General features: G+C 42.4%; 1 protein-coding gene across 2 annotated transcripts in view; it reads left to right on the forward strand.

Moving 5' to 3' along the window:
- The window catches only part of LOC126279038 (uncharacterized), a 265,038-nt gene that overhangs the window by 107,949 nt on the left and 142,856 nt on the right, over window positions 1-14,233 (forward strand). For both annotated transcript variants that reach the window (XM_049979441.1, XM_049979442.1), the window contains exon 2: window positions 11,247-11,408. In XM_049979441.1, the coding sequence (XP_049835398.1) occupies window positions 11,392-11,408 (17 nt within the window). In that variant the 5' untranslated portion in view covers window positions 11,247-11,391. The remainder of the gene's footprint in view (window positions 1-11,246; window positions 11,409-14,233) is intronic.

Here is a 14,233-nt window from a genome sequence, read left to right on the forward strand (position 1 = left end):
ATAGTGGTACACTATCTGCTTCGAGGCCATATCCACCACCTCGAAAAGTTTTGCATTAAAAAAAAGAAAAAAAAAAGAAATCACCGCTCTATTTTATGCCTCGTGTTACAGTACTCTATTAGCTTCCTCATTCTGTGTCAGCACATATGTCGTTGCATTTAGTTTACGGATTCCATCCAAGAACGCTTTCGTAGACTTGTTGCACTGCATAGACTACGTACTTCATTTCTCCCCAAAAAAAAAAAAAAAAAAAAAACGCACAGTGTTCTGCTTTTGGTACTGCTGGCACAATCCCGCGGTCCACTCCTGGAACATATGTCTCGTGGTAGACAACATAAGCGCCCCCCGCCAAACACATATTAGCAACATACAGGGTTACTTCATCCAACCACCATTGTGATTCCGCAGCGTCCCTGACATCCTTAACGAAAACTGTCATGTCCTCCCCTGCCTTGCCCGGAAGGCGTTAACCAGTGTGATAACTGCTATGTCATACAGAGCAGAAGGCACACTCAATCCAGACTTACTTTCTCGAGACTCTGATTGCGACTGATCGTGACTATACTTATGAGCCTCTAACTAACGATTGAGTTCCAAACTTCTCTCCATCATTCTCTCAAACTGCTCTGTTAACGCTGCCACTTGCCGAGCTGAAGCAGGAACTGCATATGCGCCAGTAGCACATGTTTCCACCATTTTGCGTCCTCTACTTCCAGCTTAATGCAGCTGATTTTTTCAAACAAGACAAAACACAAACTACCATTCAACTTTACACAAATAAGTAGACAAAAATTGATTCCTTCGGCGAATCACCGCCCATCTACACTCAGTACAGCTACTAGACAGATGACGAATATGCCTACATACAGAACAAACAATTACTACAGTTCTGGCTTACGGCAACTCGTGTCCAGACAAATTGAAAAAGGGAACCAAAAGACCATCTTCGGTTGACGAGTCGTGCACATTCACAGCTCTCGTAAGATAAGTGTTTATTGAGTAATAACAATTAATTAAGGCAATATTATATCATAATTAACTAATTAATACATGTTGTAAGCTATCAATTGAAGGTTTCACATTCTGTGCGTAATTTTTGAGAAAAGAAAACATTCCACAGGCGAATTTTGGACTAGGTTTTATTTATGTTGTGATATGTTGTAAGTTACGTGATTATTTCAATAAAGTAAAGTTTGTGTTGTTGTACGCTATCCATTTGATTTTCTAGTAAGTAGTCGAAGTGAAAAGTTCCGCAAAAAGTGAAAAGTTTATATAATGTAGGCTCAGTTGGTCCAAAAAGGGGTCCAATATTCAGGAACACACATTTTCAATAAATTTCCAGCAACCATTAAACTTGGCTTCAGATAAAGCACAATTTAAAGAGAGTTTTGAAAGACTATTGGGTAGACAACTCCTCCTACTCTATAGATGAATATCTCACCAGGGACTGTTACACCAGCTTAAGTAAAAATGTCTGTTATATTTCAGTTTTGATAGCACACAACAGCCAAGATTATGTATTTTGTGTATGTTAAATTTATTAATAGTGCATAACAATATTTCATTCTGACAGCTTGTTAATTCTGTAAATATTAGCTCTTCCAGTTACCACATTGTATTCACCTATTTCGACAATCTCCTGACAAATGATCAGGGTAGTAAGTATTATATTCAAGTGTTTTATGCTTTTATGTTATAGTTTTTGACATTTTCCACACCCACAAGCATCATCTCAATTTTTGGGTCAATGGAATGAAACCTGAATCTAATCTACTGGCATCAAATTATCCGATCCATTATTACCTCTAAACATAGATAAGTCCACAGGTTCCTGTGGCTTCACAAAGGTAACTAAACATTGTGTATTCTAATTCACGCAAATAACTCTGACAGCAAGAGCAACCATAAAAAATAACACAAATAAAACTTAAGACACACTCCACCACATTGCGCTGAGCTGGTACCTATACCGAGTGCCACTGCCTCACTCACCATTTACCAAAACCAACTCTCTCTCACGAAAACATGGTGTTGGACACTTACCGAAGCAACGTATCATCTTGGAAAGTAAAACAACCATTTCCTGACACCAAATTTTTGTTATCCCCTGAGCTCAGGAGTTGTAATATGTCAGAATGACCAACAAGTATGGTTTGGGAGAGAGGGATGACACACAACTAACCTTGCAGAGAAACACAGGTAAGTGTGACATTGCTGATATTGCATCGGAGCTACACAGGCCGGGCAAGCACTGAACTTGGCAATGGCGCCGCGCAGTATGCGTGGGTGAGTGTCAACACAAATGCTTGAACGTGCAGTGTCAGTGTCTGGTTGCCCAGTCTCGCGGATGTAGCGATCCCACTCGCACCACTGCCAAGTGGCTGCAGCGCGTATTAACTGTGCTCGTGGTCCAGAACACTGCTCACTGCTCCCTCAAGTCTGGCTTCTGGACCTCATGTAGAGCGCCGAAGGGAAGCATCGGACCGTCTGCTCAGGGCAGCTCGTTCAGTGCCAGCAGACAACTTTGCACCCAAGAGGCCACGAGTTTGCTCCCCGGCCCCACCCCTGCGGAGGGCAGCTTGCAATCTGCTGGACGATACCAGCCAGAAGAGAGCAGAGGCTAGAAGCCCTCTCACTCCTCATGCCGGTATAGCTCCCCACCACAGCATGACGTGTTTGTGCAGCGGAGGTTGGATGTAGCTTCAGGGCCGGTTGGCCACCAATATCCGTTACCAAAAGGTCATTGTGGTTGGCCCGCAACAATCCTTGTTCTCTCGATTTCTAGACACAACGATATAGCATATGACTGCCTGCTTTGAGCCTCCAGCTTTCCTCGAACCACAGGTCACCAGGCGCTGTTGTAACTACAATGTATGAGATCTTCCACAGCACATCAGTGCCGTGTGCTGGTCTGATTACTTCACACTAGTATAGAGTGCCTACAAGATCGTGCCTTCTAGCATGCGGACAGTGTCATAAATCTGCCTCACAGAATCGTTTGCAAAATATCAACATCGCCCGCACCTGCCACCTGGTGGGCCAATCGGTCTCTTAACTACTTCCTTCCAGCCATAGGTGCATGAGATTCACAAGAATTCCCCAAATCCAAGCCAGTATTCATGCCACAGCAGCACCTATGAATAATGATGTGGTACGCACGCTCCATAACACCTTGCTGTGACCACAACTCGTGCCACCAGACGTTCTTCTGTGTCTATAGGAGTCTCATAAAACGCTCTTCATTTGACACCAAAGTCTGTTGGAATAAAATTCAATTGTTGTGGAGACCATGAAATTGAATCACATCGGCCTATCCATCCATGTCAGAGTCGTTGGTCTAATTGTTCCCGAACGTGACGTGAAAAGTGAGCAGATGTGCCAGCATGCTGAATGAGGCTCGAACCAGATCAGAGGGTTAGGATAGACGTCAAATGACATCAGCTGATCCAATGTAAGTACACTCCATCGTGACTACCCTGTTCCATACCTACTTTTCAAACATGTTTTCAGATGGCTGTAGCATGGAAACGGTACTTTTCTGGACATGAGTTTTAGTTCACAATGTTGTTTTCTCAGTCCTCTCTACAAGTGCTAGAAGTTTGTAAAGGGAATTCTAGAGCACTCCGTATAGCTTCCATCTAGAGCCCAATGTCAGTTGCAGTGCTGCAGTCTAATCAAACACTGTTCTACTTTCTAATCTGTGCAAAACTGCCAGAGACAGTCCTTGTCAGGTCGCCATCGATAAGAGAACTCTAGATGGCCTCCTTGAGGTTCCAGGGGTTAGAATAGGCCTGAGGTATTCCTGCTTATCGTAAGAAGCGACTAAAGGAGTATAAGACGTTTTGGCCTTTGTGATGGTCTCCTGTAGGGTTTGACCTCCATTCTTCAAAATTTTCCCAAAGAGCGAGCCAGTTGGGGAAGGGCGCCTTACATGGTGTATCGTGTCCATCACGCATTTAGATTTTTAGCCCACTTTCTCGTCATCACATTGCAGAACTGCTGATTCTCCATCTCCTGGGCGAAGACTCCTTCCTGCATGCGTTTTCCATCATGCACTACCGGTTCTGGCGTCAACGATGACCTTGGATTTATTTGCACCTGATATCCAGCATGGTAGCCAGTCCATTGTGGTGGGGCCGCTATGTAACATGTTGGTTGTAGCCTCCTGACCACATAGGGATTGCTCTGCTGATGCCTGCACCATTAACTCCCCATGTATGCCAAGGGGTAAAAGCCCATCCCCCTGGGGCACTGGGTCTCCCGGCAATGGCCATCTTGCCAAGTGGCCATTGCTGTGGCTGAGTGGCGCCCGTGGGCAGGACTCCTGGTCAGAGTGGGTGGCATCAGGGCCGATGACACACGATGAAGCATAGTCCATCATCTCTTGCTGATGCTGAATCACCATCAGTCTCTAATTATTCACGAGCTCGATTCAACGCACAGAAGTATGACCCCAAATCATTCCCCTCCATGGCCACAAAATGTGAGGAACATCAGGCTAAGGATGGCAGCGGATCTTATTCACCCCAGTACCTTGTATGTTAGCTGATGGGGAATCTTTCATGACGATGAAGTCTCAGTTTTTTTGTTGAGCATTTAGAGGACAAGTTTGGGGAGGTGGAAGGATTGTCCAAAATGAGATCTGGGTCAGTCTTGATCAAAACAGCATCCTCTGCCCAGTCATGGGCGTTACTCGCTTGTGACAAGCTGGGGGATGTTTCTGTAACCATCACGCCCCCATAAGAGCTTAAATATGGTTCAGGGTATCATATTTAACAGAGTCCTTATTGTGCAGTCTGATGATGAGCTGCGCGCCAATTTAGAGCGCCGAGGTGTTCATTTCGTCCAGCATGTCCACCAGGGTAAGAGGGATAATCAGGTTTGCAACCAGTGCCTTCATCTTGGCCTTCAAGGGTGATACATTGCCCAAGGAGGTCAAGGTGATGGTCTACCGCCGAGATGTAAATCCCTACGTCCCTCCCCCAGGGGCAGCGCTTTAAGTGCTGGAAGTTCGGCCATATGTCTTCCCGCTGTACTTCCAGCATCACATGTCGAGATTGCGGACGCCCATCACATCCCAATACTCCATATGCCCCGCTTCCCATCCATGTCAGCTGTGGAGAGCACCATTCGCCCTGCTCACAAGACTGCAAGGTTCTCCAGAAACAAAGGAAAATCATGGAGTACAAGCCCCTTGACCGACTGACCTATACTGAGGCTAAGAGAAAATTTTGAACACCTGCATCCTGTACGTATGACATTGTCTTATGCCACTGCTACACCAGTTCTGGCTCCATCAGCTCCGCCAACCCCAGGAGTAGTTCCTTGGGTGACTCCCTTCCCAGGTTTCTGCTGGTGGGAAAGGAGACACCTGCCAGTGGCTGAATAGCTCAAAAGCAGCTAGTCATTGGGCTTCACATTCATCCTCAGTCCTGGAGACTGAGTCAGTAAAGTCCTCCCAGCCAGTGAAATCCAAGGAGCAGAGAGAGAAATCTATAAAGAAGGCCCATAAGACCAAGGAAATTGCGGTAGCACCCACACCACCGCTACCTAAAAACTCTGCATCAAGCTCTACATCTGAGGATGCGGTGGAGATTCTGGCACCTGCTGAGGACCTAGATCTCTCCAGACCCTCAGACACAATGGATATAGACTGCTCAGGCAAAAAGTCGATGGCAGCAGGTGACCCTGAGGCGTAAACTGCCTCATTGAATGTTCGATGCCTTCCCAGTCTCACGGTTACGTAATCCTCCAGTGGAATTGCGGCAGTTTTTTCCACCACATGGCTGAGCTATGGCAGCTGTTAATCTTTACACCTGCTATCTGCATTGCCCTCCAGGAAACCTCGTTCCGGCAATGCAGACCCCTCTCCTCCACGGCTAAAAGGGATATTGCAAGAACCATAGCGACTATAATCGAGTGTCAGGTGGAGTTTTCGGTTATGTCTTAAACTCAGTCTGTAGTGACTCTGTACCCCTTCAAACCCCTCTTGAAGCTGTGGCTGTCAGAATAAGGCCAATGCAGGAAATAACTGTCTGCAATGTATATCTTCCTCCAGATGGTACAGTACCCCTGAATGTATTAGCTGCACTGATCGATCAACTCCCTAAACCTTTCCTACTTTTCAGAGCCTTTACCTCCCATAACCCCTTGTGGGGTGGCACCATGCCTACTGCCTGAGGCAGAGATGTCGGAACTTTACTGTCTGAGTTCGACCTCTGTCTCTTAAATATTGGGGCCGCCACACATTTCAGTGTGGCTGCCTGAGCAACACCAACTGGGGTACAGACCACTCTATGCTGGTGCAGCTCTACAGAGCCCTTGTTCAATTCGCCTTGACTATGGGAATGTGATTTGTGGTTCAATGGCGTTTGCTCGGCCCATTGCACCATTGTGGAGTTCGACTTGCGACAGTAGCTTTTAGGATGAGTCCGGTGACAAGTGTACTGGTGGAGACTGGAATCCCTCCATTGAAGATCAGACGTGCACAGCTGCTCACCAGTTACGTTGCACACATTCGTAGCTCTCCTGAACATCCTAATTGTAGTCTTCTTTTCCCAACCGAGGTGGTTCACCCCCCGCATAGGTGGCCCAGGTCAGGGCTAATGATTGCGGTTCGTGTGAGATCGCTTCTGTCTGAACTGGAGTCCTTCCCTTTACCACCTCTCCTCGAGGTCCATTCACGTACACCTCCATGGTGTAGCTGTAGGCTGAAGCTCCGCCTGGACCTTTTGCGTGTCCCTAAGAACTCAGTTAACCTTGAGGTTCTCTGCTGTCACTTCCTCTCGATTCGTGAAGTGTTCAGGGGTTCTGAAGTGGTTTACACCGACAGCTCGATGACTGATGGTAATGTTGGGTTCACCTTTCTCCACAGAGGCCATATTGAACAGCATTCCTTGCCCGACGGCTGCAGTGTATCAATGCAGAGCTGGTGGCCATATTGCGTGCATTTCAGTATATCCAATCATGCCCCAAGGAATCGTTTCATCTGTGTACTGACTCCTTGAGCAGCCTAAAAGCTATCGACCAGTGGTACCCTCATTATCCTTTGGTAGCGACCATCCAGGAGTCCATCTATGCCCTGAAACGCTCCAGTCGTTCAGTGGTGTTTGTCTGGACCCCAGGACATGGCGGCATCCCAGGAAACGAACTTGCCGACAGGCTGACCAGACTGACTATGCGGAAACCGCTTCTGGAGATGGGCATCTCTGAATCTGACCTGCGTTCTGATTTATGGCGCAGGGTTTTTCGGCTTTGGGAGACGGAATGGCGTAACAGTATGCACAACAAACTGCATGTGTGCAAGTGGCTGCCTGAGCAACACCAACTGGGGTACAGACCACTCTATGCTGGTGCAGCTCTACAGAGCCCTTGTTCAATCCGCCTTGACTATGGCTCTGCATTGGCCACGCTCCGGCGACCCACGGCTACCTCCTGCACCATGAAGAGTCGCCTCGGTGTCGGTGCGGTGCCCGGTTGACAGTGGCCCATATTCTGGCTCACTCTCCCATTTTGATTGCCCAGTGACGAAATCATGGATTACCGGGCTCGTTGCCACTCATTTTATTTGACAATGTCGTATTGGCTGATTTAGTTTTACGTTTTATTTGTGATTGTGGGTTTTATCATTCGATCTAAGTTTTAGCGCGTGTCCTTTGTCCCTCTGTGTCCTCCACTCTAGTGGTTTTAATGTGCTGCAAAGTGGCTGACTTTTCCTTTTTATTCTTGTAGTCGGCTAGCCACTGTAATCTGCTTTCTTGTTTCACTGTCTTCTGTTTCTAGCGTCTCTCTTGTTTTCTTGTCCTCTTTTGTTCCTTTCAGTGTTCGTTGCCTATCCTTCGTTGTTGTGGTTTTTCCTTTCTTTCCGTTTTGTGTTATAAGTATCAGCTGTTTTGTTCTCACACTTGCGGCATTGTTTTATTAGGAACAAGGGACCAATGACCTCGTAGTTTGGTCCCTTACCCTCTCTTTTAAAGAAACAAACAAACCAACCAACTCCAGATGGCTCTGATTCCAGTTCACTCACGGGTGAGTAGTGAGCTATAGGAGAGACAATAAAAAATCTGTATATGTGCGCATGTGTACGCATACTTTCCCTGTTGATTCTATTAAATATTTCGTCTTAACTTTTCAGTACATTTCTCTTCATAATGGTACCATTACTTAGAAGCAAAGTCAATCCACTGGGGGTGCAAACCATTACTGCTTGTTAAAACGTTTTACTTACTACTAGTTTATCAGCGAGTTTCTTGAATCTCCAGAGGTCACTGTATTTCAACTGGGCTCCTGAAACATCCTATGTTGTTCCCTCGGTTCCCAGGCGTCATATACATTTTTGTGTAGCGATCACAGGCTGGATTCAGTATCGTCCTTAACGAGAGGAGAAACTTCAATAAAACACACATGCATACTTTCCTCTTTGATATACAAAATGAAAACTGGCAAAATGTATGAGGCTCAAACAGTAGACAGCAAATATGAAGCATTCTTGGATATTTTCTGTTATTATTTTAATTGCCACTTTTCCTTACAAGCAAAATGTATCAACAAAGATAGGAAACTCTCCAGCTGGATCACCCCAGGAATCATTAGATCATCACAAAGAAAAAGAGAACTTTTTGACATTAGCAAATCCAAACTAGGCAGTAGTGAAGCATTTAAGTCATACTTTACTCTACATAAAAAGATATTAAGGAACGTAGTAAATGCAGCCAAAAAGCTACAGAATGATAAGTGCCTCAAATTGTCATCAAATAAGAGCAAAAGCATGTGGCAACTTATTAATATGAATACTAATAGAGGAAAACAACTACAAAGTGATATTAGCTTGAAAATAAATGGAAAATTAGTCTCCAGTGGGAAAGAAACAGCAGAGGAATTCAATAACTACTTTACAGAAACAGTAGAAAACCTGGCTAACCATCTTAAAAATAGCTGTCCCTTACAACTAGAACCAAACTTACGCTCTGAGACTCTATTTTTAAGACCTACATCTGAAACTGAAATAGAAAAGACACTTCACAGCAAAATTTTAAAAAAAATTCATCTGCTGGAAAAGATCAAATTCCATGCTTCCTCCTTCACAATTGCAGTAACTTTATCAGTAAACCCCTAGCCCATATAATAAACTTCTCATTCCTGAATGGTGCATTTCCTGGTATGCTCAAAATTGCAAAAATTATACCTGTCCACAAAAAAGGAAGCAGTGAGGATCCCAGTAATTATCGACCCATTGCACTGCTTTCAACTTTTAGTAAAGTATTTGAATATATAATGGCCACAAGAATCATGTCCTTTCTAGACAAAGAAAATATCCTGTCACCTGCTTAGTTCGGCTTCCAAAGTAAGAAAGCTACAACTGATGCAATACAAGAATTTCTAGATCATGCACTGGAGCTTGTGGACAAAAAACTCCCAGCCATAGGTGTCTTCCTAGATCTAACAAAGGCCTTCGACATGGTTAATCATAGTATACTTTTGCAAAAAATGCATTCCTATGGAATAAGAGGAAATGCCTATGACTGGTTTAAAAGCTATCTGGAAGATCGACAGCAGTATGTCGAATTCAATGAAACTAAGCTCTCAGGTACAGCCAGCACTGTACATTCCTCCATGCATACCATAAAGCAAGGCGTTCCCCAAGGCTCCGTCCTGGGCCCCTTGCTGTTCTTACTTTACATAAATGACCTTCCTCACAGCCTACCAAACACAAAAACCCTTTTGTTTGCTGATGACACCTCTATACTCGTATCTGCACCCGAACAAATTCTCCAATCTCATATAGATAGGACCACAGATCAAATAAGTCGATGGCTTCAAAGTAACAGGCTGCTGCTAAATGCAAAAAAGACAATTGGAATAACCTTCCACACGGCCCAAAACAGAAATCCATTACTACCAACTATATCACTGGAAAAAAATAATGTTAAACTCGAAAATGAAATAAAATTTTTGGGCGTCACTATTACTGAAATGCTCACATGGAAAAGGCACATTGATGTTACCAGCACAAAACTTAGTAAAGTATGCTTCATGATTAGATCAATAAGGAATGTCACTAACACAAGTACCCTAACCACAATGTACCATGCACTCTTTCACTCTGTACTTAGCTACGGAATCATCTTCTGGGGCCAAAATTCTGAATCAATCAAGATATTCAAACTGCAGAAGATAGTCAGAACAATTATGTTCAAAAAACAAAGAGACACTTGTAAACCATTATTTAAGAAACTAAATATTTTGCCCCTCCCATGCCAATGCATACTAGAATTATTATTCTTTACCAAAAAAAGTATCAACAAAATTAGCAAAAATATGGATTACCACAATTATGACACAAGATCAAAAACCTCTCTAAGAATACTTACCCACTCAACAAAACTGTACAGTGACAGTGTCAAGTGTATGGGAATAAAACTATATAATCATCTTCCAACTTTTATACAAGAAATCCAAGAAATAAATAAATTCAAACACAGTGAAGTCTCTTTTAATAAAATATTGCTTTTATACCATCCAGGAATATTTGGAATCAAAATTGTCTTAGTGCATGATAATGTATCAAAGCTGAATGTTGTTAAGTCAATTTTGTCACATCATGTAACAATTCTCTGTAAAGCTGTAACTTTAAGTAACATAATTTTGTAGGTAATGTAAAATAATCATTCTTCTGTGTTCTTGTTTACTGTTTTAGACTCCTGTAAACTGTATATTTGTATTGACTTATCCCATATCAGTTGTACAAGCCATTGTACTGATTTGATCTACGGGACAAATAATAAATAAATAAATAAATAAATAAATAAATAAATAAAAGCCCTGCTGGCTAGAGATATGTTATAGATGGACTAATGACCCTCTTGTACCTTTTCGTACTAAAAGCAGTCACTGGAGCAGGAAGACTGCAGTGGACATTTCTGATAGTGTTTTGCTCCAGGTAATGGGACTCTATAGGTGTGGAGGAAAAAACACTGAAGGATGATCTTGTGGCTGTCTTCTTATGGGATTTATGCCTGTCTTGCTAAAAGATAGCGTGACACAACAAGACAGATGAATTTTTTTAGTACTTGTGGGTTAAACAAACTACAGTGCTTACTTGTACAATGATATCAAGGAAGACGTCCTTGGTCAAGACTCAAAACAAGTATCCTGGTACATCTCTCAGAACGATGATCTGAATCAATATTTAACTTGGGATGTGCAACGCCAGTTGATATTAATCAGTCTCACCTTTTTCTTTTCAGAGTCTCAAGGGGTGAGAGTGCGCCATGAAGCCTATAACCAGACACTGGGAGAGCAGTCTCTTTCACAAGATCACCATTTCAAACTTCCTCTCCCTGCTTATGTCTTGAGATAGTGTACAGAAGTGACAGCAAAATCCTGACTGCCATGGAGATAAAATCCTGGTAAGTTATTTGTGGTCTTCAGCCTAGATATCTTTCTTGGGAATCATTAAATGTTACTGTTGTAAGTCCTTTTATTCAATAACAGTGTAACTGGAAGCGACTAAAATTATACCAGAACTTGAAGCAGAAGACCGAACCCAGAGCTGTAATCCAGCCATCATGGGTCACTGAACTGCCTGATCAGCAGAAGCAACTGTAAGTGAGCCACAGGTGACAAAGAGATGCTGCTATGAAAAGAAATGACTCCCCAGACTGTCTCTCCTGGTTGTCGGCCTTTATGGTGGGCCACAGTCGTGTTGGTATCTCATCATTCTCCAAGGTGTCTCTAGATATGTCTTCACTGATCATCAAGGCTCAGTCCAAAGTGGAACTCACCACTGCAGACAGTTCTATATCAGTCTATGGGATTCCAGGCCAAAAAGTGTCTGGAGACGCTCCAGACATTGGTGGGATACCAAACCGATTGTCACCTGCCATACGGCCTGACAACTGGAATGTCATTTCTCTTCAAAGCAGCAACCCTTTGGGTGTCCTCTGTGGCATCCTTACAGCACAGTGGTACATCAGCAGTTTTTTATGCCCTGTATTGTTACAATTCATGGCAATCACTCTGGGTACATATGGCTAGAGTTTCTACTGTTGGTCTTCATGGCTGCCATACCCTACCTTGGCCAGCGAGGTCTTTGAATCTCTACCCAACTGAGAACATTTGCAGCATTTTGGATAGGGCCATCCAGCTATCCTGGGATTTTGATGATCTAATGCACCACTTCGACACAATTCAGTATTATATCACTTAGGAGGACATCCAATGATAATCAATCAAGGCCAAGCCAAATAATTACTTCCATAAAGCCCAGAGGTGACCCAACACATTACTGTCCTGCTCGATATTTGGAGCTCTTTCTCTTGAATAAATCATGAAATATTTGTGAAATTATGATCATTCGTTTGTCTGTACATGCACTTCACATCTGATGATTTGTGCCTCATTCGGGTAGTTCCTTCATGGATTTCTTTTTCTCTCTTTTGTATGAGTGTTTTACATATCTATAAAGTGCATGTCATGTTACAAAACCATGCCAGGTGGTGGTAGAATATTCTCGGTAATGCAAAAATGGTGTCATTTGTGTTGCTTAGTGAAGAAAGATATCAAAATATATTTTGTTTATACCGCAGAACATGTGGCATTTATGTAGCTATGACTGAAGTGTTCATGCTAACTGTAAAGTTAAAGTGCTAGAAACAGTGGAAAAAGGCCTCAAAGTGATGAAGGACTTAGACACAACTAGTTGTACAACAAATCAAAGAAATATGGAAAATCTAAGCTTGGCTCAAGTGAATTTAAGATTAAAGATCTTCTAATAAATACAGTTTTTGCTTTCTGGTAACCATAAAAGACAAACTGCAGGAATTCTTTGTTACCAGCAAGCTCTCAGTATTATGAGTGCTGTGAAACCTGGAACAATTCTGCAGGAAATTATGTGCTGTAAAAGCATCAATTGTGTGGGGCAAAAATAATACATTGTGATAGTATGTGGCAGGAATATGTGCAAAAATGAACTCAAAATAGCAACTAAAAGTTTTACAGCACTCATCATGTAAATAGGGGATCAAAAACTGATTGTAGTAAGTGGACCACACAGCCAAGATCTAGTGAAATCTCCTTCAGTACAGAGAGATCCAAAAAGCCAACAGGATGTACAGAAAAATCAGCCAGTCCACTTAAAATGCCTCATCTTGACATAGCTAATCTGGAAAAAAAACCATGTTACAATACGAGATGAATTTGAATGACAGTTGCAAAACACAACTCAGATGGACAATTAAATGTTTATTCTAGAAACATCAAGTGATGACAAACATTTTGTGTTATTTTCTGTTGAGATAACAGCACAAAATATTTTTAAAAAATAATAATTATGTTTTGTATGTACTGATCTTCTTGTAATGATTCAGACATCTTTTTCACAAAACCCATGGTCTAGGTAAAATATCCAGTCAAAAAATAGTATATTAATCTTAGTGATGCAAATATTAATACTGCAAAGTCATATAGTGCCTGTAATTCCTAAATGAATACACTGTGCAGGTATGGCATATTTTCACTCAGACACTGCCTAAGTAGTCTTACTAAACATTCTTCTTCAGTAATACACAATGTAGCCCTAAGTATTGACAGATAAAAATAACATACCCTTGTTCAAGATTTAGTCCATCTATCAGTTATTAGAAGCAGATATTTATGCATAAAAGTATACTAAATTGAGTGCATACAAAAGGATCTCCTCAGAATTAGACCTTGGTGAATTTGCAGTCCGTTTACAATATGAAAAGTGGGGAGGAGGGCATCCAGGAACAAATGTGCACAAAATATTTAATAAATTTTTGACATTATTTAAACTAAAATCTGAGGAAGCATATCCCAAACAACTGTGTGCTATTAGAACTTCACAAAGAAACACACAGGTGACAACATGTACCAAAAAATTTTCTGTCTTAGGTATAAGCAAAGCAGTCTGGATCATTATCTGGCAGACACCAATGTTGGACACCACCACCTCACTTCACAAACTATGTTAATGTATACTCCAGCAGCATTGCTGAGATAATATGGCAGAAATTTCCCGGCACATATCTCATTCAACAGTGACCAACCAGCAAACTCGGTGGCACATATAATATGCCAATTAAATAAAAAAATACAGATCTAGGTAAATCTGAGTTTGTGTTCTTAAAGAATGCTCAGTTACCACTAACAGAAAGAAATAATTTATCATTAAAGTCTGGCTACTTTTTCATATGCCTGAAGCAAGAAAAATTAT

This window comes from Schistocerca gregaria, chromosome 6, assembly GCF_023897955.1.
Source record: "Schistocerca gregaria isolate iqSchGreg1 chromosome 6, iqSchGreg1.2, whole genome shotgun sequence".
NCBI lineage: Eukaryota > Metazoa > Arthropoda > Insecta > Orthoptera > Acrididae > Schistocerca > Schistocerca gregaria.